The sequence below is a fragment of the Antrostomus carolinensis genome, unplaced genomic scaffold (assembly GCF_000700745.2).
Source record: "Antrostomus carolinensis isolate BGI_N321 unplaced genomic scaffold, ASM70074v2 scaffold17335, whole genome shotgun sequence".
In the NCBI taxonomy this organism is placed as follows: Eukaryota; Metazoa; Chordata; class Aves; order Caprimulgiformes; family Caprimulgidae; genus Antrostomus; species Antrostomus carolinensis.
In genome coordinates this window covers 27,041-52,350 of record NW_010315923.1, presented here as the reverse complement: position 1 = coordinate 52,350, position 25,310 = coordinate 27,041, and the positions used below count along the sequence as shown (strand labels likewise).

Below are 25,310 nucleotides of genomic sequence, written 5' to 3'. Positions count from 1 at the left end.
AATGTAGGTGCCACGTGTTGCTGCTGGTCAGGCTGTGCTGTCTGCACTACACAGCCCCTCAGCAAAAGTCAGAATAAAGCCTTTGGCAAGGCACGTAACTCCCCTGGCTTTCATGTACCTGGGTAACCTTCAGATAGTACCCAAGGTGTCTGGTATTTTCTAGGCACTTGCAAAGGGTGTGGATGGTGTTTTCAGAGTGTTGGTTTTTGGATATATACCTGGCCTACAAGCAGGGACCTGTATTAGGCCCCTGACTCCTCCTTTCAGTGTAGGCCAAAGAAGTTGTTGCCACAGACTAATTGATATGAAAGATGAAGATAATTGTGTCACAGCGGTCAGCGTGACTATCTCACAGTAGGTAGGAATGGGAGGAAAGAAGGAATACTTTTTATTTTGAATTACAGTGTATTCTTTCCCTCCATCAACCATCCTTTCCCAGCCTGTCGTAGCAGAGTAACCACTGCAATGACCTGTGTCTCTGACGCTGGCGAGCAGACACACGGGTGTACATGTTTTTTGTATGCATGTTTCTATACTACAAGCCACACGCTCCATGTTGTGTTGGAAGGTTGAATACTAACCAAATAGTAACCAAAATGGTCAGAGAGCAAAAAGAGTCCACTCTCATGCGACCACTCACAAAGTAACCATAGGTCTGAGCCCAAGCCTGGCTATCAGATGTATACCAAATTTTTGGTTAAGCCTCAAGTGTAGATACAGGTATTGGCAATAAAGATACCTACTAACTGACAGACCACTTTATTTCCACTTAGACTATCTAATGGCATTTGAGAGTAATTACACAGCCTCTGACACAATGTAGATCCAATGAAGCAATCTAAAAATTCTCACACAATTAGATGCCATCAGTGAAAAGTGGATCCGTGTTATCTCTTTTTACAATGTATGTGTGCCTTCATTTTTATTGTAAGGACCAATGTTGTACTACAACATTCAATCTCATCCAACACCAGACTTCATTCTACCACAATGTTTCCCTATGTGATTTGCTTGGGTGGGAGTGGCAAACAAAATTGTTCTTAAATTTACAAACAACATGAGCATCAGTGTTTTTTGGATATTTCTGCGGTACTGGTTAGATAGGTCTCATTGTCACTGGTCTGCTGGTTTGTTTCACAGTGCTTTCAAAATATTGACATTGAGGATTATACACAGGATTGGTTTAATTCCCAAGTTTATGTCAAGCTCTGTTGGAAGGCTTTGGGTTAAGAAAATGTTCAGGGTCTATTTTAGGAAAAAAATACCTTCTTTTGATATTTTCAAAATAAACATTTTAAGATTTCATTCAAGAACTACATTTAACACTAAATTTTAAACTCATTGAAAGGGCTAAGGAAACCCCTCAAAACCAGGCCAAAGCTGAGATGTCACTGCAGGTACAAAATCTATGTTCAATGTGAAATTAATGTTCCCCAGTTTTGCATTTCAGTAAGAAAAAATGAAAAACACCTGTGTCATCCCAGTCTGACAGAATCTTTCCTAATTATTTTTGGTTGACTACTGAACATTAGAAGTTTGCATAACCCTGATCCTGTAGGAAAGTCCCTTAACTATTCTTTAATTTTGCTGAAATTGAAGAGGCTGGGAGGAAGAATTTAATAAAATGGGGATGGACAATAATTTTACTTCTTCTCCTACCTTTTAATTTACTTAAAAGTTTTGTTCCCAGACTAGCAGCCATAGCGGAGACTTCAGAAAGATAAGAATATACAGAAACTTTATAGTGGTGAGGCTGATTTGATAGCTTGTGATGACATGAAAAGAAATCCGTTCTAACTGGACCTGCAGTCCAGACAATGCAGCTAAAGCTTTGACTACAGATAACCTCACTTAGCATTGTTATCTGTAATGAAAAGCAAATAGAAATGTCTTCCACCATACATCCAAAGTTACCTAGGACCTACAAAGAAAGTGCCTTCTCACAGAAAAAGCTTTTCAACCAATCAAAGATTTCTTTTTAAATAATAATAATTTGAAATATTTTAAAATACTGTCACCCTATGTTCACCATTTTAAAAACCACCTTCTGGAAATTATATGCTTTCAAACATACACTTAGTATTTGACATTGCCTGCTTAATCAATAAACACCAAAATTTGTTCAAATACTGCTTACAAACTTACATGCATTAGAAATAGTGAGATTGCATTCACTGTAGATGCAAGTTAACTGTCCACTTGGCCACCCATTTTCATCTATGAAATTGAACCTTTTAAATTATGCCTGTTATTTTTAAAATAACCCACCTAGAATTTAAGTAATTTACCACTATGTGTGCATGGTTGTTCTTGCTAATAGATAAAATATTATTCAACAGAAGTATGTATATTACCACAAATACAAACTTTTTTGAGATACAGAAAGACTATCTCAATGGACTTTTCTGTTTTGCACTTATTTTGCTAAGCACACTCTCAAAATCCCTTTGTAGACAAGCATTTAAAACCTAAATTGCATGACCAAGAAACAAAAATCTTGTTTGTCACATTTATGGTTCTTGTTTAGTGGAATGTGTTGAGGTTTTTTCCAAAGCTTACTTAATACCAGGTCTTGGACCCCTCCTTTTCAAAGGAGGATCTAAATGGTGTTGAGACATGAAGATGAGCTGCAGCTATCTCTTTTTCCTCCAGCAGAGAGAGTGGATCAATTTCTGGATAAGTTTCCTGCCCCTCCTCTCTCAAAGGCAAGCAGTCCTGCATGGGAGGCAAATCTGCCCTTTTGAACAGCTTGCAGGATCAGGGGGCATGTGTCCCCTTATCTGACTAGCAGGGATGGGACGATCTGCAGCTCCAGTTTTAGCTCCATGTGAAATTACTAGCCAGCTTACTACAAATACTTCAACAAGTCTTCCAGAGAGAAGTTGGTACTGCTGTTTCTTGAGTTTAATGAAGAAACTAAATAAAAATCTTACAAGAATGAAATTACGCCATACAGCATAAAAGAAGCAGTACAAAGCATCCACATTTTTCTTTGCTCTGTCCTGCAGGTCTAAGAATGGGCAAATACATCCTAGAGTACTGAAATAATTCAGCATAAGCAGGGCAAAACAAACAAACTAATCCCAGACCACTGGTTATTTGTAGTACATACTTTATGCCCTTTCACAAATTAAATTGTGCTGTGGTCAAGACCATTTTGGAAAAGGGGAAAAAAATTACTAAACCAAAGAGGAAAAATAATGACTCTAAATGGGGCAAAATAGCAGATCTATTGGAAACATGACAAAAACAGGATGTTAAGGAAAAAAATTAAGTGGAGTCAACAAGGTTACACATAAGTAACACCTTAACATTAAAAGAAATCTATTTTCCATTTTGACCTGGAAACCTCTTCCATTAATTACTAAAATCTATTTACACAGCAACTAGATAAAATCAATCTGATTGCTCACACTATTTTTGGTTCACTTTCTATGGGCTCTAAGCATTCAACAGACTGGCTCTAGAGGGGTTGATGTTCAGATACACTGAGTTTCCATGTTTTGCCACCTATAACACTATCCTAGCCACGATTTCTGGTAAGCAAGCTCTTCTGTGCTGGATATGCAGTATTTGGCTCTGTCCCCTTGCCCCCAGCAGAGACATGTATGGAGGCCATGCTTCCTTTCAACCATATATGGAGGCAAAGCATCCCTACCGCTATCTCTAACGAGCTTGTTATGAGGGGTTCTGACAGGCCCCATGGATGAGCTCTCTTACATTAACCAGACCGAGAGCACAGTATGGCTAAAGTAGAAAAGACAAACTGAGAAAAATAGACATAGGACAGACAGTCCTTGGAGAACTCGGAGAGACACACACCTTCTTCTACACTTATTCCTATTCCTCTTGAGAACATCAAATACCATTCAAAAGAAATGGTATCAATACATTATTCTTTTTCCAAGGTGGGATTGTTCCAAGTACAATATCTATAAAATTTGTGCCTGCCAGGTCAGCAAAGACACATACACAAATACAGAAAATTTGTATTCTGTCCTGGAGAACACCTCCTGTTAGGTAGGCAGAGTCTTGCACAACAGAAGGTAAAATCCTCCTGGATCAGCTGTGCTATGGCTGAAGATAAGCATACAGGGAAAATTTCTGAGACTCAGGTGTGTGCTTGGCTTTAACTCCAGTGAACAGAAACTGCAGAAATAAGCAGAATATGTTTAATTAAAAAAACAGGTGACTTTTTTTTTCTGTATCTTGGATAGCTGAACTCTATCAATTTATTAGTATGATCTTACCAAACTTACAGCACAAACCAGAGTTGCATTTTCTGTGCAGTGATTCTGAGGCTAAAAGAAGATGCATATTTCTCCCCCATATGCAAGCAGATCCAAACAAGCTTTTATGTGCAGTTCCATCTACCCCAGCATATAGTCATAAAAGAATCATATTAATGTTCTTACAGCATAACCTGTCCCAGTCCTGAGTGTATTTTCAGCTATGGTTCTCTGGCAGCAGCTTGTATTTAATTTTTAAAAAATCAAGGTCTCATCAGAGGACAGGAAATTGCTCAGGGCTTGCAAGGCACCTAGAAACAAGCCTGGTTTAATTCTGATTCTAGCCACACTACTAACGTTTCTATCTGGTGGTCTGGCCTTGACTTTCAAGGGAACCTCTACCATGTGTGGGTATGGAGCGGTGATGCTAGCGAACAGCAGCAATATGTTTCCAGCTCCAAACTCAGCTGGGCAAGGCTGCTGGCTTCAAGTACTTACTTGAAGGGCTTTTCCCCAGTGTGTGTCCGGATGTGATTGTTGAGTGTTGTGGCACCAGCAAAGGCACGACCGCAGTAGCCACACTTGAAAGGCCTGTCGCTGGAGTGGGTAACTACGTGGTTTCTCAGCTCTGAAGGTTGGGAGAAAGACTGGGAGCAGTGGCCACACTGGTAGGGCCTGCAATGGGAAAGAGAAACACCATGCAATCAGCGCATTCTATTGATGTGAGCAGGAAAATATATGGGCAGGAATTTCTGGTCTTCCCTGTCATTTCTGAAGAGAACTGCAGGTGCACTTCTCTGGGGCCATCTTGGGAGACACACAGACAAAACTTCATGACCTCTTTAGCAAATGTGAAATGTTTGTGAAGGAATTTACTGAGAGTCTATGAGCACCTTCCCTGCAAAACATAATTCAGCAAGATAGTAAGCCTATGCTACACATCATATGCCTACCTTATTTCTCCCAAACTCAACGTGGTACTCCTTAGTCACAAAAAAAAATCCTCACACATCAGAGCTAAGAGACTCATGAAATCCTCTGTCTGTTGGTGCCAGCTACAGTCTTACCAACAAGTGCATGTCTGATTGTTATACCTATATCCTAGGTGGATTCTGTGACTGTTCGCAATTAAACTCTTCATTTTGTTTTGGAGGAATCTAGGTTTTTTGAGATCACCTTTTTCAATGAGAGACATTGGAAAAAATAAACACCATGGTACAGTTCTCTTTCTATTTTCTTACTGCTATTTAATTAACACATTTCTCCCATCCAAACTGGAAATGCTTTTTTTGTGATACTGAAATTAAACCCAGAACTTATGTTTTTAACACCACGGTTTGTTAAAAACAAACATAACAAACAAGCAAAACTGACTGGTATGTCACAAATTCAGAATCATAACAAACAGACTGCAAACATAGAAAGAAAGGGATACAAGACAGCAAGGTGAGAACAGGACTGCTGAAATGCCAATAGCATTGATAATTAAAATAAAATGTGAAGAAACAATGTCTATGTAGTTCTGTTTGGTAAAAGTGATTTAATATCAACATCTTACAGGGTTTTTTTTCCTTTTCACATTTTATTTAAGTTAGTGACAGAGCCCTACATGCTCATCAGACCTTTTGTTAAGAAAAATAAGATTTTTTTTCTGGAACGATATTAATGATTTTTGCCCTGCACAACATTTTAAGGCACAGCTCTTGATATCTGCGTTTCTAAAACCAATGGTCAACACCAACTTAATTGCTCTCTCTTTAATAAATGTGTATGTTTAAATGGCTAGAAACCAAAACTAAAGGGAAGGAGACAATGGTGACCAAGCATGTACAATTCAATTAAGTGCAAAATAAAGTGAACTATCTCATTTGTCAAGTGAACTGCTTAATTGTGGCTACTTGCATCACTGAACACAAATACTATTATTTTACAGTGCTTCAGAGCACTGAACCCTGACTGTAGAATTTTTTAGCTTGATTAATAGCTCAGTATTCATCAATAACTCAATAGCTTACAATTTTAATTACTTACATTTGAAAATCTAACTGCCCTCCAAGAAGTTTGAAAGAAATATATAAATACTGTGGAAAGGTCACTTAACCTAGATGATGTGTCACTTAAAAAAATTCATGAATACATGCAAAAGAATATTTTAAGAAAAAAATAAGTACTGAATATCTGTTTCTCTTACAGGGATACAAGTAGAAGCATGCCTAGTCATTTCCTTTCTTGAAGTGCATGGTTAATTTGCACAGAAAATATTTGTCAAACCTGACATGAAAATTCAAGTGCTGGTAAAACAAAGATGATTTGTGAATGCAGATTTATTTGTTTGGGTATTTTCAAATAAAACACTTTTAAACAAAAAGAACACATTACAATATTCTGTGTCTGAGAAACATTGATTTTTTAATAGTGAAAGGGACCATTAACATCTATTAGCCTCTGGTTATCTATTTTTAACAGCTACCACAATAAATGATACAATACTACATAAAAACAATTAATCTTTTATTTTTTTAACAGTCAATGTGATTAATTTCATACAGTAAAAAGTCACATGCTAACTTGTCTGTAAATAGTCAAAATTCCAAACCAATTATAACTGAACATTGTAATGCCAAGTAAAACGGTTGTGCCCCTACACTGGCTCAAAACAAATTTATTGTTTACAAAGGATATTAATATATGTACTCAGAATATATTTCACTGGTGGATGCTCAAGAAAAAGAACCCTGAAAAAATCACCTATTGTTAGATAGCTTTGACTATATTTTTTCCATTGATCAATATCTTGGGAGAACAAATATTAAACTAAGTTGCCCTACTCTTTGCAGGGGAAGCATTACTCCTGTTTATACATGGGTGATTCTGATTAACACTAAAATGGGCAGAATAAGTAATTTTTTCAAGCTAGGTACATGGCACACATTAAACAAAGCTCATTAAAAAGAAAGTCTATGAATGCATCAAAATACTCTAACAATTTAGAAATTATAGATCTAATTTGCACAATTTCAAATTCAAATATGCCAAATTTTGAAAACTTTTAGATACTACTATTTTTTCCAAGAGCAAAAAAAGCTATTCAATAAGTATAAAAGTTATCATTTTCTTCTCTGGTAACCATTTTACTGTGCTCACAAATTTTTCTTGGCAGAAAATAAAATCAATAAGTTGTTTTTTAAAAAATGAAAGTAGTGCAAAAGGACTGAACAGGAGCAATGCTCAGTTCAGTGAGTACATTGACACGGGCAGAGCAGAACTGTCTTTGATGTTGTAGTTATGTCTTCTGCCATCACTTTGGTCTGCATTGGGACAATGAATTAAGACAGTGACCACTTTATAGCAGAGGTTTGCAGACAGAAGGAACAGGGACATTGTGACAAAAACAGTGGTCTTCATAGGCTGCATTTTCAAAGATGTGCTGCTAGACTGAATGCAGTCCCAGCCCAGAAAAACTGATTTCTACTGGAATAACTGAGAACATAGTGTATGTTCTTGAGCTTCCGAGTATCCATGTGAATATGAGCAAAGCTGTGTCACAGCCCAGATGCACACTGATGCTCCAGAAAACTAATGTTCAAACAGAATGGATGTCAGTTTGTGAAAACTGACATAACTGTGAAAACCTACATAACTAAAGTATGTAGTTCGCAGATGTACATGCAGATTTGCAAGCATGGAAGTAATCAGTTTGAAGAAATAGGTGCACCAGGGCCTCAAATACATGCTGATTATCTGAATAAATATTTTTTTCTGTAAAAATTTGTTCTCCTGCTATCATGCACCAGAAACAACATAGTCTGGAATGTCTTTATTATTGCATTTTCTACAAAGGTTCTCTGTATGCCCTTCCAGATGTAAATCAAGTTGATCAAAACCTTCTCATGTAGTATTTTCAGGTTACTTTTAAGAACAGTTAAACTGATGTATAGCAATATGCAGATGAGAATGATGTGCTGACAGCCATCAGAGGTAGTTCTAACGTTTTTCTTTAAATACCTAGCTACATATTTTTCTAGTTCTCTCTCTTCCTGTCTGAGATTAAAGAAAGGAAATCTACTTATCTAGAAGTAAATTATCCTGTTAGAAAAATTGTACTGTTGTCATTAACCTCATGCACCATCAATCAGCTATCTAGGTTTACTAACATGCAGAGTTCACCAGCTTTTTCTAGAGATCCTAATCTTACAATCCCTGACTGTGTGATGGCCCACTATAGGCCATTTAAAGCGAAAGGAGTACCTGCAATGAAATAGTCCTCAGGTTTTGTAGCTGTTTGAATTTTGAGCTTTTCCAAGTTTTTCAAGTTACATTTTTAAAGTTAAATCAGTCAAGAATACTTTTTGCTGCCTAATTTAGATAATATCTTGAATGATTTTGTTGTTTGGTGATGTCTTTTCTCATCTTACAATTTTCTCACTTTTGTAGCTGATTTTTTCTTGGTGAAATTACATCCTGTATAGGACCAGCACAAAACCCATGTTCCCCTATGAGGCTTACTGAACATCATCAAAGCTCATGCGTTGTGCAAGGGATGAGGGGATGGGGATCCCTTAATATGCACAAAATGTTTAAGGAATAACAATAGAAAAATCCGTATCTTTGCATCTGGAATAGCTGCTGACAGACAACAGTACATTTAGATTGATTCTTTCTAGACTTTCACTTAGCAAAAGTGACATATCCTTTAATTATTTTTCTTGTACTATTCCTTTGCTAGAACATTTTCCAACTCTCTATTCCTAAGTACATCCCTCCAATATAAACTTTTTATATCATAAATAATTATCTAAATTATCAGAATCCTGAAAAATCTTATAATTATTTTCCACTGAATTTTTAAATTCTTTCCTTTATGATGAGCAGGTGTCTAGTGACACCTCTTCAGAAGTGAATTTGCTGCTTTCAAGGGGCATGTGGAATCCCAGTGTAATCCTTAGAAGAGGAATTGTTTGTGATGGTGAGGTCCTGAATACCTGTAAACTCTACCATTGAAACACTGTCAGATCAGGGAGACAAAATAGCTGTAATTTTTTCCCTTTAGAAAAAACTAGAAAAGTACCAGCTGAAAGAACAAGACTTATGTGTGGTTGAAAGTGCTTTTCTCCTTGTTGAGAACTAAGAAGAAGTAAAAAATCAACTTGATTGATGTCGGGCTCTCAAAGCAAGGGACGCAGGGCTCCACTGAACCCAGGGCAGGGTTTCACGGTGAGACAGGGGGAAGGCTGTCACACCACAGCCTCTGCAAAAAAATGAAAGCAGGGCACATTAAAATGTGGCCAGCATCGGCTTTCAGGGCCAGGCCTTTGTACAACATGCAATGTTAAGAGCACAGCTGCAGTCAGAGGAGTTAGGTTGTCCTAATGGAAAGGTATTTTGGAGGGATGCCTGCACCTAGGAAGTTGGACTAAGAGGCTGGATAACAAAGTGACACCTAAGGATACTGCTAGCTTGCACACAGAAGCATCCCTAGCATCAGCATGGCTATGGGTGGTGTACATTCACTACCTCTGGACTGTTGATCCCTGCCTTGGTGTTGCCCTTGGGCAGAACCACCACTACTGCCCTGAGCACTTCAGGCACTAGGCAGCAGCAGGGATAACAGAGCTGGACCCACTGGGAGTTCTGGGATTGTCTCTTAGAAATGTTTGTGGAGGAACTAGTAAAAGCAGAGTTAGTGCACTTGAAGCATTTTCAAACTTTTGAAACTGTCAGGGAGAGGTGCTGCTCTGTACACCCTTTGTTGTTATTAACTATGAGTACTGCAAGTTTGCAAACCTTTGTGAAAAGATCATGTAAGAACAAGCATGAAATTCAGTGTGATGTTCACTTTAATTGAGCAATATTCCATTGCAATTCTGTAAATAGAAGTAGACAACTCTTGCTCACAACATTTACTCTCTTTAGGCCTATTTTGGGAGACATTTAAATTAATTTAGTTGACTTGGGGAGAACATCAAGGTCAAAGACACAGAACCTATACAGAAAAAGACAAACACAAAATGGACTGAGCCAGGATCTTAAAGAAAATGGTCTATTAGATTGGCAACTTGAAGGTCTTATTTTTTAAAAATCTCATAATTTAAGATTTGCCACAGCAAAACATGTGTACAATAATATCTTTTGAGTAAACAAGAATCGCAAGGGCAGATAACTTCCACAATCTATCAGCCATGGACACACTTAGAGAGCAGGCTTTCCCTCAAATTATCAGCTTAAACACATGGTAATCAATGGGAATACATATCACACAGATATATGTGTTGCATATGAATATTTGCCACAGAGAGCTCTTGGGAACTGCAGCCATCTGCCTTTCCTCAACATCGATACATCCTGAATCTGGTGATCATAGTGAGAAAGAAGAAAGATATCATAAAAAGAGAGTGTGTCATTATCAGAAAAATGGTTGCTGTTAAAAAAAATTGTATGTATTGTTTTAAAAATTATTCACTGTGATCAAAGGCTTTCGGTTACCCTTTTTTCAGGGTCCCCCCCAAATAGTATTGTTGGGAATTTCTGTAGCAGGGGGAAGAAAAAAACAAAAACAAAAACAAAACAGAAGAAAAAATAGTTTTCTGACTCCCGCGTCAAGAAATAGTTGCTCAAACTACTTCTGTCTGGGCAAGGTTTTTAAAAAGTCCCAAAGGCTCAGAAAGTAACAGAATTCAAATCTTCGTCTCCCACACTCACTCCAACCCCAATTACCATTAAGTTTGAATGCTAAAAAATCTTGGTGGAAAGGGAGAAGTAAATTATAAGTATACCAGTAAATAATTTAAAGTCAATTTTAATTTAAATTAAAATCCTATTCTTAATCTAAAATAATAAACATAGTATGAGACTTTACTAATTCTCACTATTTTGGATTCAGTATTTTTTTTAATTATTTTTATTTATTAAATCAACTGCCTGTTAAACAGGACCAGTTCTTTCTTACAGCCTAAGGAACTAAGTATACTTTGGCCTTTTTTTATGTCTGCTCTCATTCAGATGTTTTCTGAATCTAAGTGTCTTTAAGGTAGTTTCTTTTTTTCTTTAATTTCTCAAGCCTCAGCTACTCTGCTTTTCTCAAATTTCAGTCTGTGAATTGGACTCCTGTATAGATTCAAAGATGTTTTCCCTGCACCTCATACTGTAGGTAATCAGCATTGTTGAAAAACAAATACCAAGCCAGAATAGATAGTCTGAAGTCATTTCCTCAAGAAGACAGGCCCTACTGCTTCAGTCACATCAAAGATACAGTGGCTGGTGTGCTCACAAATTGCTGACAATAAATGGAAGCTGTTTATCAGCCGGAGTGGTGCTGCGGATGTCACTGAGAAAATACAAACCAGAGAGTTGCACCCAGTACTTCATGCTAGCAAGCAGGTATTCTTTCACAAATCATACCCTTTTTTCTTGTCTCCAGGAAATTTTGTACAACTCTTTAGGAATTTTTCATCTGGAGAAATGCAATATGTTTATGAACCCAAAGACAACTCTTTTACAGGCACCATATAGTTGATCTACTGGTACCTGTGAAAAGACAAAAAGCTACCTGTGATGTAAGCTCAACCTGTAATGATTTCTAACCAGGAATATGAGAACCCATATCCTAGGGCAGTTATGATCTGCAGTAACTGTTATTCTGGTAATTTCAGATACTGTATGAATTAAACAGATTCATGTGACTGCCATCCTACATAATGCTCTAAAGAAGACCTATTGGGAAGTGCTTTTACAGCAGTCGATGGCACACACACGTTGTGGGAACAAAGGCGGCATTACAAAACTGGCCTCCGCAAGGAGTCCCCACTCCCCAAGGAGTTTATTTAATGAAAACATAGAGATATAAGCCTTTTTCAGTAGAGAGGGAACACAGGTGCCACAGAAGAGAGCACTACAGTATCTAGCATTTATGCAACAGATTCATCCTAAGTGTATATTGCAACCTCATTTAGGCTTTATGCTCTTTATATAACACAAGAGAAAAAGTTTCTTAAGAACAGGATTCACAAAACCAACAAGCCAAAGAGGAAATCAGCTAAATTAGCCAATAACAATATTGAGAAAAAGGCGTTAGCTATTATGTTTTGAATCTTCCTGAAAGCTTCTGGGATTCAGCACTTAGAATTCAGAGTCTTTACTTACCTCCTCTCCACCCCGACCCTCCCCAAATCTGTTGAATCCTTTCTCAAATCACCCTTTGCTCTCTTTGCTCTTGGAGGAGCCAGCTTGTCTTCTGATCTAGATAATTTTCCTACTATGCTTTAGGGTATTCTGAGATAAAAATGTTCTGCACTGTCTTGTTGTAGCTGTTCTGCATGGACAAATTAGCTAGGCACGGGAGAGACAAAACAGGAAGACATCATAAATCAGTAACCTACTAATGAGGGTGTTCACTTCTAAGGAGGAAGACTTAAAATCCAGCCTGTGTTTCAGGCAATATTTGACAAAAGATACTTAGGAGTAAATAAACAAACAAACAAAAAAAATAAAAATCAAATCTCTCACCTCCAAGATGACAGACTTAATTGTAGGATAGACTTATCCTCATTTTCTTTCTCTGCCAAAATGAGTATTTAACTACCCCTTAGGGTGCAGAACACCCCCAATAGGGGAGACTATTCTTGTATTGACTGTTATCTGCAGCTTGGTTCTTCATAAAGGAAGACACAGGTTCAAAAGAAGGAAAGGATGAAATCTAGGCCTCAGACCTGGGTAGATGAATCACTGAAAAGGTATATGGGAGAGCCTCACAACATACCTCTTCTAGACTCTCTGACACAGTATTTTATGCTCTACAGTATGCTTAGGAAACATAAGAATCCATGAAATGTAGGAGAGCAGACCTTTCATATAGGACATATATTCTACATTGTGGCACTTAAATTGGTAGTTGCATCCTACAGCTTCCTTAGCATAGGGTTTTTTTCTGCTAAGGCCAGCACAAAATTCAGAAAATGGTGAAAGGGCTTGTTTCCATTCACAATATTATCAACTCTTTAAATTCTATTAAGATTTGCATGGAAACTACTTTGCCCCTATCACGCTTGACATTTCTTCCCGGAAAACTGGATTTATGCTCCAGTATCTCTACATCCACAGAATCACACAAGCATATATGTACACGTAGATAACCAGGTACACAAAAAGACATTGGCATGCATACAAACACACGCACCGACTCACTGTTGACTATTTTTTGGTAGTGTTTTGGTTAAATGGAATTCACAATTAAATGCTGCTTTTAGAACAACCTTCCAGGAATTCAGCTGCTCTGCTCAAACCTTCTTCACAGCTGAAGAAGAGACAAAACACAGGCAGCCTTTTTTATTGAATTAATTTGATTTTTCTTTTGTCCTGCCAGCTATCAAAATTGTCAAATAAACCAACTTTGATTCATAAATAATGGTTCCATTATATTTACCGTGCCATTGGTCAGAGTACCTGAAATTTTAATTCACTTGTTCAGCTAAATTTCATCCTCAGTTCACGGCCATAAAATTCTGTATTGACAAACTTTCAAACCAACTTTGACTCTGAGGTATCTAGTCAACATTTTTCTTCTGTGTGGATATTAGTTTATTGAATAAGTGGCATCTGTTTTCCTCCACATCACTAGTGAAGTAGGTATTTCCTTTTGACAGCTTTGCACGATTTATGGGTTTGCATGCTCTGAAGAAAAATAGTACTAAGCAAAAAATTCCAATTCATTACCTCTTAGTACTTAATTAAGTTCATACACATTGCACACTATAGGTGAACCCTGAAATGACTGTGACAGCCACTGAGCAGCAAGTTAGATTATCTTTGGAAGACAGAGAGATTTTTAATTATCTTGACCCCATTTTTCCATCTATGATATTCATAAATTTTCCTTCTATTTTGTCGCTTCCATCAAATGTACCAAACCATTCTGAAAACAAGGTTATATCCTTAGCTATTTCCTTTTATCTGCACATTTAGGCACCAAATGTTTTTACAAATAGTGAAGTCAAGCAATGGATTTTATCAGCTTACTTCACACAGCTGCATATGAATTATGTCATACAGGCTCCCCCTAATAATGGTTTGGTTTTGAAAACGATAACAGCTTGATAAAAGAAGAAAGCAGTGGATCTGGCTATCAGTAGACACAGAAATAAAGAGAGCCTGGGCTTTACCTGTCAGGGTTCTGCGTACACACATGCATCTGTAAGAGGATCCGCTGGGTGAAAGTCTTAAAGCATTGCCCACATTTCCAAAGGTGCCAGTCACTGAACTCAGAATTTAGTTGGCTTGTTGAAGTTGGGCTTGCAAGAACTCGTTGGTTTTTGACACTGATCTGGTTAAATCCTGACTCGATGGACCCAGACTTATCCAGGAGAGAAAAATTTCTGCTACACGGAGTCTGTGGAAATACTATGGATCGCTGTGGAGTGGCAGGGGATAGTTTGCTACTTTTATTAAATGGTTGTAGGGTGTCTTGTCTGGACATGGCCTCCATTACAGTCGAAGGGACATTCACTGGGAGAAAACAAGAAAAGTAAATAAGATCCTTTTTATGCCTTTTAAAAACTAACACAGTGTTGGGAGACACCAAAAAATTTACCAACATCCATTTTCTTGACACTAGAATAAACAACTTTATATTAACAATGCACAAAAAAAAAATGGGCTTGAATGAGACAGTGATCTGAATGGCTGATGCTGATTCTGTGACACTGAAGTGAAAACTCATGCAAAGGGGTGTCTGAGACTGAAAGGACTCAGAGAAGCCCAACTATGATATACATTTATTGCCCAATGGGATTGTCATCTGAAGGAAAATGCTGTTGCACTCATGACACCCTGACTCTGAATGTTGCAGTCAGCATGTCCAATTGCTATATCAGACAAGCACGAATTTTGAGAGCATGGGGAAAAAAATCTTTGCTCAGACACTCCTTGAGATATAACAGGGCTTAAATATCTACTGCAGCAATATTTCCCTTATTCTCTTAAAGGACAGCCACTAAGGATGTTATATTATTACATCTCACAGATAGTCACACAGCCAATAGAGTACAAAGCCAGTGACTTCACCGTGACTCATATGATTAAGGCTAATAGCAGTTAGACCACCACAAGACAATGCAAAGTATAGACAGATATCTTATTGCATCAATTTCCCCCCTTCAAAAAAGGAACACAGATTGTTTCTAGTCCCATTAAGGTCTTACGATCATCAGTAAACCATAGCTTATGAGGCAGTCAGATATTTCAGCAACAAATGCAATATGCTATTCTCACAAAGAAGTGATTTAGTGCTGGATTTTGATGTCTCATGATAACGAAGGCAGGAGGTCAAACATATAGAAGAAAGCTGAAAAGCTGCTTCACTCCTTGAGTACCATCTAGATCATGCAGTGAATGAAGCAAGGGACCTATGGAAAAATGGGGTCAGCTAATGAAAGATTGCACTACAATGCAAAAAGAATCATAATTTATGCCACCTGCACCTAGTAACTTCTCATGCTTCCTAATTTTGGCATGCTCAACCTCATGAGATAATATTTTAATGGGTATTTTAAAATTAAATATGTTATCTGCATGTGTCTATGCCTACCTATGTTCACACGCTTAGTTACTGTCACAAAGTGTTTATATGTGTATATCTGCACAAAGGTACATAGCACCTACTAAACAGGTGATTAGAAACTGCAACTCTGTTTAGCTAAGTTATGATGATAGAGTACTAAGAGCAAATATGAGAATTAAATTTCAATTGTGAGCTGGAATCTTCCAACATTATTTAATATACAATTAAAATGTAACACAAATGAATGTTTTATTAATACCTTAAATAATGCCAGTTAGTTCACAGAGTTATGTTCTAGTATCTTCCATACATCATAATCACTCCAATATTATAATATTAGATTGTATTTAACTTACTTAAGGTGAGGTCCCTCCTGGGCTTCTTTTCTGGAATATCTGAGGACCTGATTTCTAAGCAGAGTTACATCCAAGCTGCCATCTATCACAAGTTTCCGAACATAATACATCTTCTATGTCTTCTCAGTACAAGGAACAATTTGTACACTGTCATTTTGCCCAAACATTCTCACACAAGAAGCAGATAACTTTTTTTTTTTTAAATTGAATTTGTAAAAGTTCGCAGAAACAATAGATCAGGATATTAAAGACCTAGGAATACCGGCAGAGTTTGTATTGGGTGAAAACACCCCTGTGCAGAAGATAAGCAGAAGGTCTACTCTGAGGGCTTAAGTGGCATTTAAAGTCATACACCAGCCTAAAGCTGGCTCCATGCTCAGAGATGAGTTTCATCCACTCATGTCAGTCTTTCTGTGGTTGAAACTCTGGTTTCTCTCACAAAAGAACAGCAAGTGACAATATTTTGAGATTTTAGCCATAATGCTTTGTTTTTTAAATAAAGGTTTTGTAAGCTTCAGCTCATGAAAGAAAAAATAATATTTCTGTATTATACACTGCAGAGCATGAGTTTTATCAGCAAACATTACTGCCAGTAATTAAATTTCTTTTAAACTTTTCTCAAGCCCAACAGATTTGAAAACTCAAGATGAAAAAGGATGTTTATTTTTGACAGTTTAATCCCTGCTATCTTGCTGTTTTATTGCTGCATGGTTCAGTATTTAAGTTGCTATGAGACACAAGTTCATCCTAGCATTGTTGTTTAGGTATCCAAGTACTTGACCAAAAAAATCTTCTATGTAATTGATTAAGCATGGGCAGCCTTTAGGGTTACTTTAGACGGAAGTCAATCAGGCATCCATTATTGCTTTCTTCCACCATGTAGCTACACATAGCTGCCAAAATGGAAGAGAGATCTTTGATGCAAGCTCTAATCAAGTTCCACACACAAACAGTGAAACTGAAAGGCATGCTTGGATCACCTATTCCCATTACAGACAAAGTTATCCAGCACTACATTGCACTGGGTTTGTGTTATAAGTTACACGCTTAATTTTGTGATGATTCCTAGCAAACTAGAAATAAAGTACTGAAAAGGGGTAGAAGAACGGATGGAAATGGGGATGGCCAGGATGGAATTGAGTTTCATGGTCATTTCAGGCTACTTACTTATACTCAGTTTGCATTTAGGGAAGCTGACTTTTACCTTTTAACAAGGTTGTAATCCCTACAGTCAGTCAGACAAAGCTTTTCTCGACATACTCAGTGGTAACAGAATAAAGAATCACTAATGGAGGCCTCATGGACCTGCAATGCATTACTATTTTAGCAAGACAGTGTCTTGTGATAGGTCTGATAACACTGGAGAGGACCAAGCAAACTGGTTAAGAATAGACTAGGAATGAATCACTTACAAGAGTGATTCTACACACTACCAAGCTATGTGGGGCTTCCATGGTGGAAATCTGTTATTTAATGGCACGTACCTGCACACTTCAAAACACCTCCATTTACTTACATAACTATACCATGATTTTGCACAGCTTAAGTGTACCTGTTTCAGCATTTTATTTTGTATGTGTCAAGCTTACCCTAAATATATAACCACTTTCTTTTAATATATCTTAAAATACTCTAACAATATAGGTGACTAGGTATGAAAGAGGAATTCTGGTTTACACATGTAGAAATGCAACAAAGAACTTACAATTTTCATCTTGTGCAATGCACTGGAGAGGGATCCCAAAGAAAGATGTGTAGCTGTCATTGTACCACACCAACAGCTCAGTGCCCCTGGGGATATCTATACAAGCCCGGTAGAATATGTTTGACCTAATCAAGAGAGAAAGAAAAAAATGCCTAATTTAGTAATGGAGCATTCTCCTCTTATCTTACATAGTAGTACAGTATTTTACAAGCACTAAGATTTTATGAAAAGACAGATATTTTCTTGCAATATCCCTTTTAAAGTGATTTTAGAAAGGCTACACTTTGTGCACACAGTACAAGCATCAGAGTGGTGCACACAGTTCATTAAGTTCAGTCAGTTAAATAGTATTGCATTTGTCATCTAAGATGAAGTTAATATATTTTAGGGGTAAATAAACGACAGTCCTTTCATTTGAATAAGTTCTTGTTGCAAAAGGTTTGAAATAGCGTGATGTGAACTTTCATTACAGTAATATACCACCAAAAAGAGAGAACTTGGATTATTGTGTAAAATAGAGTTTGGCTTAGGAAAATTTGAAAATGGGGTCAATCTGAACATATAATCATAAAATCTTCCCCTGTATGGAACATGAGGGCAATGTCAATGATCCTTCAGTAACCATAAATTAATGTTACTGTAAATGTGATATCTTACCACATTGCTTTGTAGGAAAAGACTGTAGATATTCCTAGAGCACGGAACTGAGAGCTCAGGAGAAAAAAAAAAGAAAAACCCTAGAGTCTCTAGCATAAAAACAAGAGCCTTATCCTGATCTTGCACTGATGTAAGTAGTTTCAGAGTGATACTTCTACAGTTAACAGATTTACATGGCGGTAAAAACTGTGTAAGATTAGAATCAGGCACAAGATAATATAAAAATGTTATCAGTTTGTAGTGGCTTTTCCCTTAGGCTTCACATGGAACAGTAAAACACACTCCTGTGAGATGGATAGAAATTCAATATATACAAGAAGAACGTTCCACTCTCGCTGAAGGATTACATACCAAAATGATACAGTCAAAGTACCAAGAAATGACCATTTTTTATAACAGCTTATGTAAGGCAGAAAAACATCTATACACCAAAAAAAAAAAAAAAAAAGTTAGGCCTCAACCAGTTTTCTGAGTGAAGAATTGCTACAAACGTTAGCCTGAAGTTCAAGATAAAAGTGTTTAGGGTTGGTAGGCCTTAAATTTAGACTTTCTATAAAGAATTGGCTGTAGCGATGCAATTTGTTCCTTGTATAACACTGCAGACATAAGGAGAATCTTTTACCACATTTTTCATGGCAGTGAGATATGCACTTGTCAACATATTTTGTCACCGCAAAGTGGCTCTTGGCAACAGGATCATAAAGATCAATAAAAAAGTGCAGATTCTCAATATTTTACTAGCAGCTGCAAAAATTTCATTTATCTTGTTATTTTCCTCGCTTACTGCCACCCTGTCTCAGGAGGGCACTGCTAGCTAAGCAGAACGTTTTCCTGCCCTTCTATGAATACCTGACAAAAACTCTCCCCTTTGTGTCTCCCCCTCTCCTTCCCTCCTCCTCCTCCTCGTCTCCTCTTCTCCCTCTCTTCTCAGAGCTGCACATTTTGTTAATTCTTTCCACTGTTACATAAAAATGAAAATCGGAGCCACACTATAAATTACCAGCATCTCCTAACTTGAGAAAAATTGAGTCTACTTTGTACTTCACCCTTGTAACATTTCATCTCTCAGTTTGGCTTCCCTTAACATAAACACAGCAGCCCGGCAAATGAATGTGCTAAAACCAAATGACACACTTTGCTGCTGAAAGAGCAGAACTGTTTTTGAGCAATGGGTGGTCTGTGAGGCTTGGAGTAGGCAGCAAAAAAAAAGTGTAAGCGTACACCGTCCCTTACAAGCGTGCAGAGCTTCCAAAACTCGCAGAAATCTCTGCATGCTGAAGGACATCAAAGGGATTTTTCCCTTTTCGGATAATATTTCCTTTGCTGACATGTATTTAGTATTGTGGTTGGATGACTCATAAAGATAGCTTCATGGCGTCCCAACGCAGTTGAAGCAGAACACATGCCAACAAACATTATTGTCAGCCTCAAAATAAAAACAAAACGTTCAGCTAAGGGTCAATCAATCAAGAGCACTTTGAAGAAAATTCCATTTAGATATTACAAATCATAACAGAATGAATTTAAACCAGCTGACTTTCTGTGAGGAGAATGTCCATGTACAATAAAAATTAGACTGGTTTTTCAGTGTCCAACTTTTCTATTTTCTTACACTTGGATGCAGTCACTGGTGATGGATGCCAGTTTTTTAAATTGTGTTTTTGTAGTTCATTTTATAAAGATCTGAAGTAATCGAAAACAGATCAACAGAGGGAACTCTAAGTAAAAACTCCATCATGAAAGGAGAGTTGTAAAATCCACTTAATATTGACAGATGTGTAATGACTTTCTCATGCTCACTTTTCATTTAGGTTTGTCTTCTATATATATGTGTACATATATATATATATTTATATATATGTGTGTGTGTGTGTGTGTGTGTGCATGTGCACACCACCACACTGAGAAATAATTCACAGGATACCTACAAAAATACTCCTTCATCACAGCAATCCTTATTCATTATCCAGTGTGTTTATTCAAAATCCAATGGGATTTTAGCTACAGATACCAGATATTTAAGGCTATAATAAAAGACCTGTAATGTATAAATAGGATTGTTATTTTTTTAACTGCGGCGTTATTTAGTCAACTGGCCAGAGAAGAAAAAAGCTGAAAATGCAATTGAACAATTTTACCATTGTTAAATTGGAACCCTATGGGATAATCAAACTTTATATAGATTTCATTTTAGCTTGCTTTTGTATGTTTTAATTTTAATTTCAAAGGTACTTTAAATAAGTTTAAGATTCTTCCTAAAGGAAAGAAACTCCATGCTGTAAAGCAACCAGTGAAAATCGGGATTGCTCACTGTGACTGGCAAGCCTGGGGCATTCTTTGATGTGCTTCCTTTCACATTTAATAAGGCCAAGCAGTTGCTTCTGATTCTGAGGCAAAAGGTTTGTTTATAGCTGAGATCACGTATTTATGTAATGCTTTGTCTGGGTTTTCTGGATTTGTTTGTGAGTAAAAAGTAAAATGCACCACGATTCCTTTAATTTTTTCTTCACATTTCAACCTTCTCTAGTCAGGGACATAAGAGGCACAAGTACTAACAATCTTGGCTAGCAGGTGCACTCAATGCATAAATTTTAGGTGTATACATGTCTCATGACTGACTCTCAGAAAGTCTTTGGGTTCAAAACTCCTCTCCTGCCATTTTTCCCCTTCCTCCAGCATAGGCATCTTTATTAAGGGCAGAAGATTGCTTGTGCTGGCTTGCTTCCGATCAGAGCATTTGAAATGTGCAGAGGGCTCTCTGCAGAGTGGTGGTCACGAGTGGCACAGAGCTGCACTTGTTCCTGGGAGCTCTAGGTCTAGCATGCTGACTACAGCAGACTCTGCTCAGGGCAGCAAAGGTTAAACCCATCCCAGCTACACTCTGCAGCTTTTGTACTACCCTGAATGTGCACATTCACAAAAGCCCCGCTACTGCCTTTGCAATCAAAGGCAATAGTACTGGTGACAGTTACAGTCTGACTTGCCACTAAAAACATTTTCATGTTGTTGCATCCAGTAAATCAAAACGTACTTTACCTGTACTGAACCACTGTTAAGTTCTGTTCCCCGCAGTGCCTTGCACATCGGATATACCTCATCCAGCTTGACTTACTGGGTTCTCCACCATCAATAAAGTGCTGCAGTGTCCCATCTTGGTCATATATCTGGGGGAGATGTCACAAGGTCAAGTAGTTAGAACAAATCAACAGCAATCATTTTCACTGCTTTGCTGGTGTCTCTCTGTGCCTTTTTTTACGAATTTACTGCCAGGAGATTTGTCATTGCCTACAGATGCTCTTAGAAATCTAAATGGAACAGCAGAAAAAGTATTCTGGGGGATGCAAGTTTATAATGTTTCTTTTATCATGCCAATCTTTTTGTATTAAACATATTTGTGATGTCTCAAAGATGTGACCATGTTTCCCAAAGAATATTTAACCTATTTTGACAGGCTAGCCTTAAATAATGAACTGACAGATAAACAAGAAAATCTGGATGTAAAGCCTGCACTGAAATGGCTGGAACATCTGAGGAAGGGGCAGTAGTAATCTCTAAACAAGTATCCCTTCCTTCTGATCTCAGTTGCAGCAAGAGCATGTACTTCAGCAAGCCCGCATGATACATTAGGGAGCTGTAGGATTCATAGTACCAAAACAAATGAGACTAGAAGGAAGAAGAGAGTTGAAGATGCCTTTAGAAGCTCCCTTGAGACAGATAATTTTTGAAGTAGTAAATGAGAAATCAGTCCTGAGGGAATTATGATTTTCCTAAACAAGATATCCCTGGTAAAGACATAAGAACCAGCTATGGTAATTTATTAAAAAGACAGTATTATGTCTCTGTTCAGCACTGGATGCTCCCTCTGAAGTCAAAGAATAAAATTGCTCTGGAGGCTCTGAAATTAAAAAATGCATGTTTCATGCACACTTGCCCTTTTGACTGCTTAAAAAATATTGTCTAAAAAATATAGTCTTAGTAAAGCACATGGTCTCACAAGATTTTTACCTATTACACAACTACTTTGTTAAACTTCAGAAATGTATCTGAACAATTAGGTGCTTATCTCAAGCTAAACCTGATCTCCAGATCTTTTGCCCCTTCACAGACTCCATCAGCTTTAAAAATCCTACCCCCAAAATGTTATCCCTTTTGAAATTGTGTGAGCCTAGATTGGTGTCTTCTTGAACGTACCAATTCTACTCATTAAAGAGGAAGCATATTTATTATGTTGAATTGAACATTTCTAGAGCAAGCAAATTAACAATCTTGCATTGCTATTTCAAAATCAAGGTAATAATCTCAGGAATTATGTGACTATATTCAATATTTCTGATTTATTAAAAGAGTGTTTCCTACAATGCACACAAAAGCATACACAGGAATCAGAATCTAGTTCTTTACTCCACCACATGAGAATCTCAGATTCAGAAGCCAGCCTTGATTTTGCTTTTGTTTTTGACCAAGAGAGACTGGGAGTAATTAGGACCAATATATCCGCTGCTAGAGCACAAGCAACAGGGAAATCAAGGATCTACAGAGTTCCTTATGTTTTGTTCCCAAGTGCCTGTAACAAGCGTAAGGTGGAACCTGGCCAGATGCTCCTGGGTTGGAGAGGCAAGATACTACCCAACATGCACTGAGAGGTGGAATAAAGAAAGAGAAAACAGAAGCAGTCCTCAGAGACAAACAAATACCCCAATACCAAGGATTTTGTTTATTTTTTATGTATGGTAGTTTGTTGATTATCAGCAAGGACCATATTCTTAAGTAAACATGTTATTTTATGTTGAATATATGTTTAGCAAAATATGGTAAACAATAAAAATCTGTAATGGAAACTGTGAAGTTTTACAAGAAATCAACCTAAAAAAAGGAAGAGAAGGAAAAATTCATGACTAATAGTGCTTGGCTGGGATAATTTTGGCAATATCTATCCAAACAGTCTCACCACAGTGTTTATTATATATTCATTTACACGGTGCTTACTAACATAAAAATATATAGCTTAACATGAGGCAAAAACAATTCCCATAAATAAAGAGCTGATAGCTTCCTAATCCCCAGATGATATGAAACAGGAAAGACAAAAAGGACTGCCATAATCGGTACTGACAGCCATATCTGGACACACAGGGACCTACTCAGAACTTTGTGTAAATGGACAGTCATCAGCTGGAATGAGAAATTTAAAACCACCATGAAAATGCAGGACTGGAGCTTTCTCAGGCCTTGGCCTGGAGTAGGAAGGACTACTCTAGAAGCAAAGATACGTATTTTCAAATGCTTTATTCTTGCAAAAACTGATGCATCAGTGACACTATACTCTCCTTTCCTAGGGCAGTATTACTGACATTGTAAAGAAAGTTGCATAGTCAGAATCCATCCCACAGCATTCTTAGCCCTGTTCTTACAGGAATGAAAACCCAGCTGTAAGGAAGCAGAAACCTTAGCCTTAGAAGGGAAATATCAACACTGCATTGTGTCTATTCATCAATTATATAGGTTAAAATCTGAAAAAAATAACTTATATGTTTATTATTATCCATATTGCCAGCATGCACCAGTTCTTATTCATTTTACAATTGCCTAAACCTGGCAAACACTATATAATTGTCTGAAGAAACCATCATGAGGGAGCAAACCATGACCTGCTATAACAGAGGAAAAGCAAGCCTATAGCGCAAACTGCAAACCCAGACATCATAGCAAATAATATGGATATACACATTTACCTGCATCTGTATTACACATGCATATATACTCAAACACTCATAGTATCTATTAAAAAAATTAATGCAGAATCCTGTGATAAACTGATGTTAATTAAAATCTTTGACTACCTCACTAGGTCACTACATTCATCTACACTGGCATAACTTTTAACACATTGCAAAAGCCTCATGGCAAAGTAAAATAGCATTTCTCCAACTCCCTATGGAGAACGCATGCATTTTTTTTTCTGTATCTCATAACAGTCATTGATCTAAGTGGTGGAAAAAAAACTAGTTATTTCATTTTTCTAATTTGATTACACTTGGTAGTGTTATCTAAACTGCTTACTGGATCTTTTCCCTCTTCTGACCCAAAGTACTTGCTAACTGTTGGTTTTGCTGCTTTTTAAGGGTTGTTTTGTTGTTTGGTTTTGGGGGTTTTTTTGCTTTAAATGTTTCAAAGCTTTAAGGTTTCTTTTTTATGGTCTGTTCCAATTTTGATGAATGCACCAGACTACTGGCAGAGACCAAAGTCTAACAAAAGACGACTGCACTCACCTTCTCATTTGACATCTTTGCTCCTCCTTAGCAGTTCCCATATAATTTATTAAATTCTTAATATGTTCTTGACTGTTTATAAGTATTTTACTGCTATGTTACATATCCAGAGACTCAGAATGTGAAGCATATTATTATTTGTCAAATTTCATTCTTTGACTTCAGAATACAGCAGAAACAGCTTCATTTTCCAAGTAAGTAAGTAAAAAGTGTAACCAGAACAATTCAAGTTTTCTCTTTTCCATTTTTGTATTCCTTTCCTTACAAAAAACAGTTTACCTAGTATCAAGACATAAATACAGAAAGGTGTGAGGCATACGATGAAATTTCTTACAGGAGGCCACTGATATTCCTCCTGACCTACACATGCATTCCAACTGGGAAATATAGGAAAAAGCAAGTAAGACAACAATGTACTGTTACTGGTCGGGTTCATCTTGTAATGGTGTGCAAATATAAATTATATATGAAGGACTGGATTTATTACTTGATAGACTGGTTATTGAAAATTGTTTGGAGGCTATAGATACTGAATGATGATAA

At 37.2% G+C, this 25,310-nt stretch overlaps 1 protein-coding gene across 1 annotated transcript in view; it reads right to left on the bottom strand.

The window, feature by feature from the left end:
- Nucleotides 1–24,782, bottom strand: part of PRDM6 (PR/SET domain 6) — a 27,171-nt gene extending 2,389 nt beyond the window's left edge. Inside the window, exons 1-5 of the mRNA XM_010168126.2 lie at nucleotides 24,768–24,782; nucleotides 21,535–21,662; nucleotides 17,842–17,966; nucleotides 14,384–14,726; nucleotides 4,728–4,904 (exon numbers count right to left, since the gene is read on the bottom strand). Coding sequence (XP_010166428.2) covers nucleotides 4,728–4,904; nucleotides 14,384–14,726; nucleotides 17,842–17,966; nucleotides 21,535–21,662; nucleotides 24,768–24,782 — 788 coding nt within the window. The remainder of the gene's footprint in view (nucleotides 1–4,727; nucleotides 4,905–14,383; nucleotides 14,727–17,841; nucleotides 17,967–21,534; nucleotides 21,663–24,767) is intronic.
- Nucleotides 24,783–25,310: the final 528 nt, after the last annotated feature.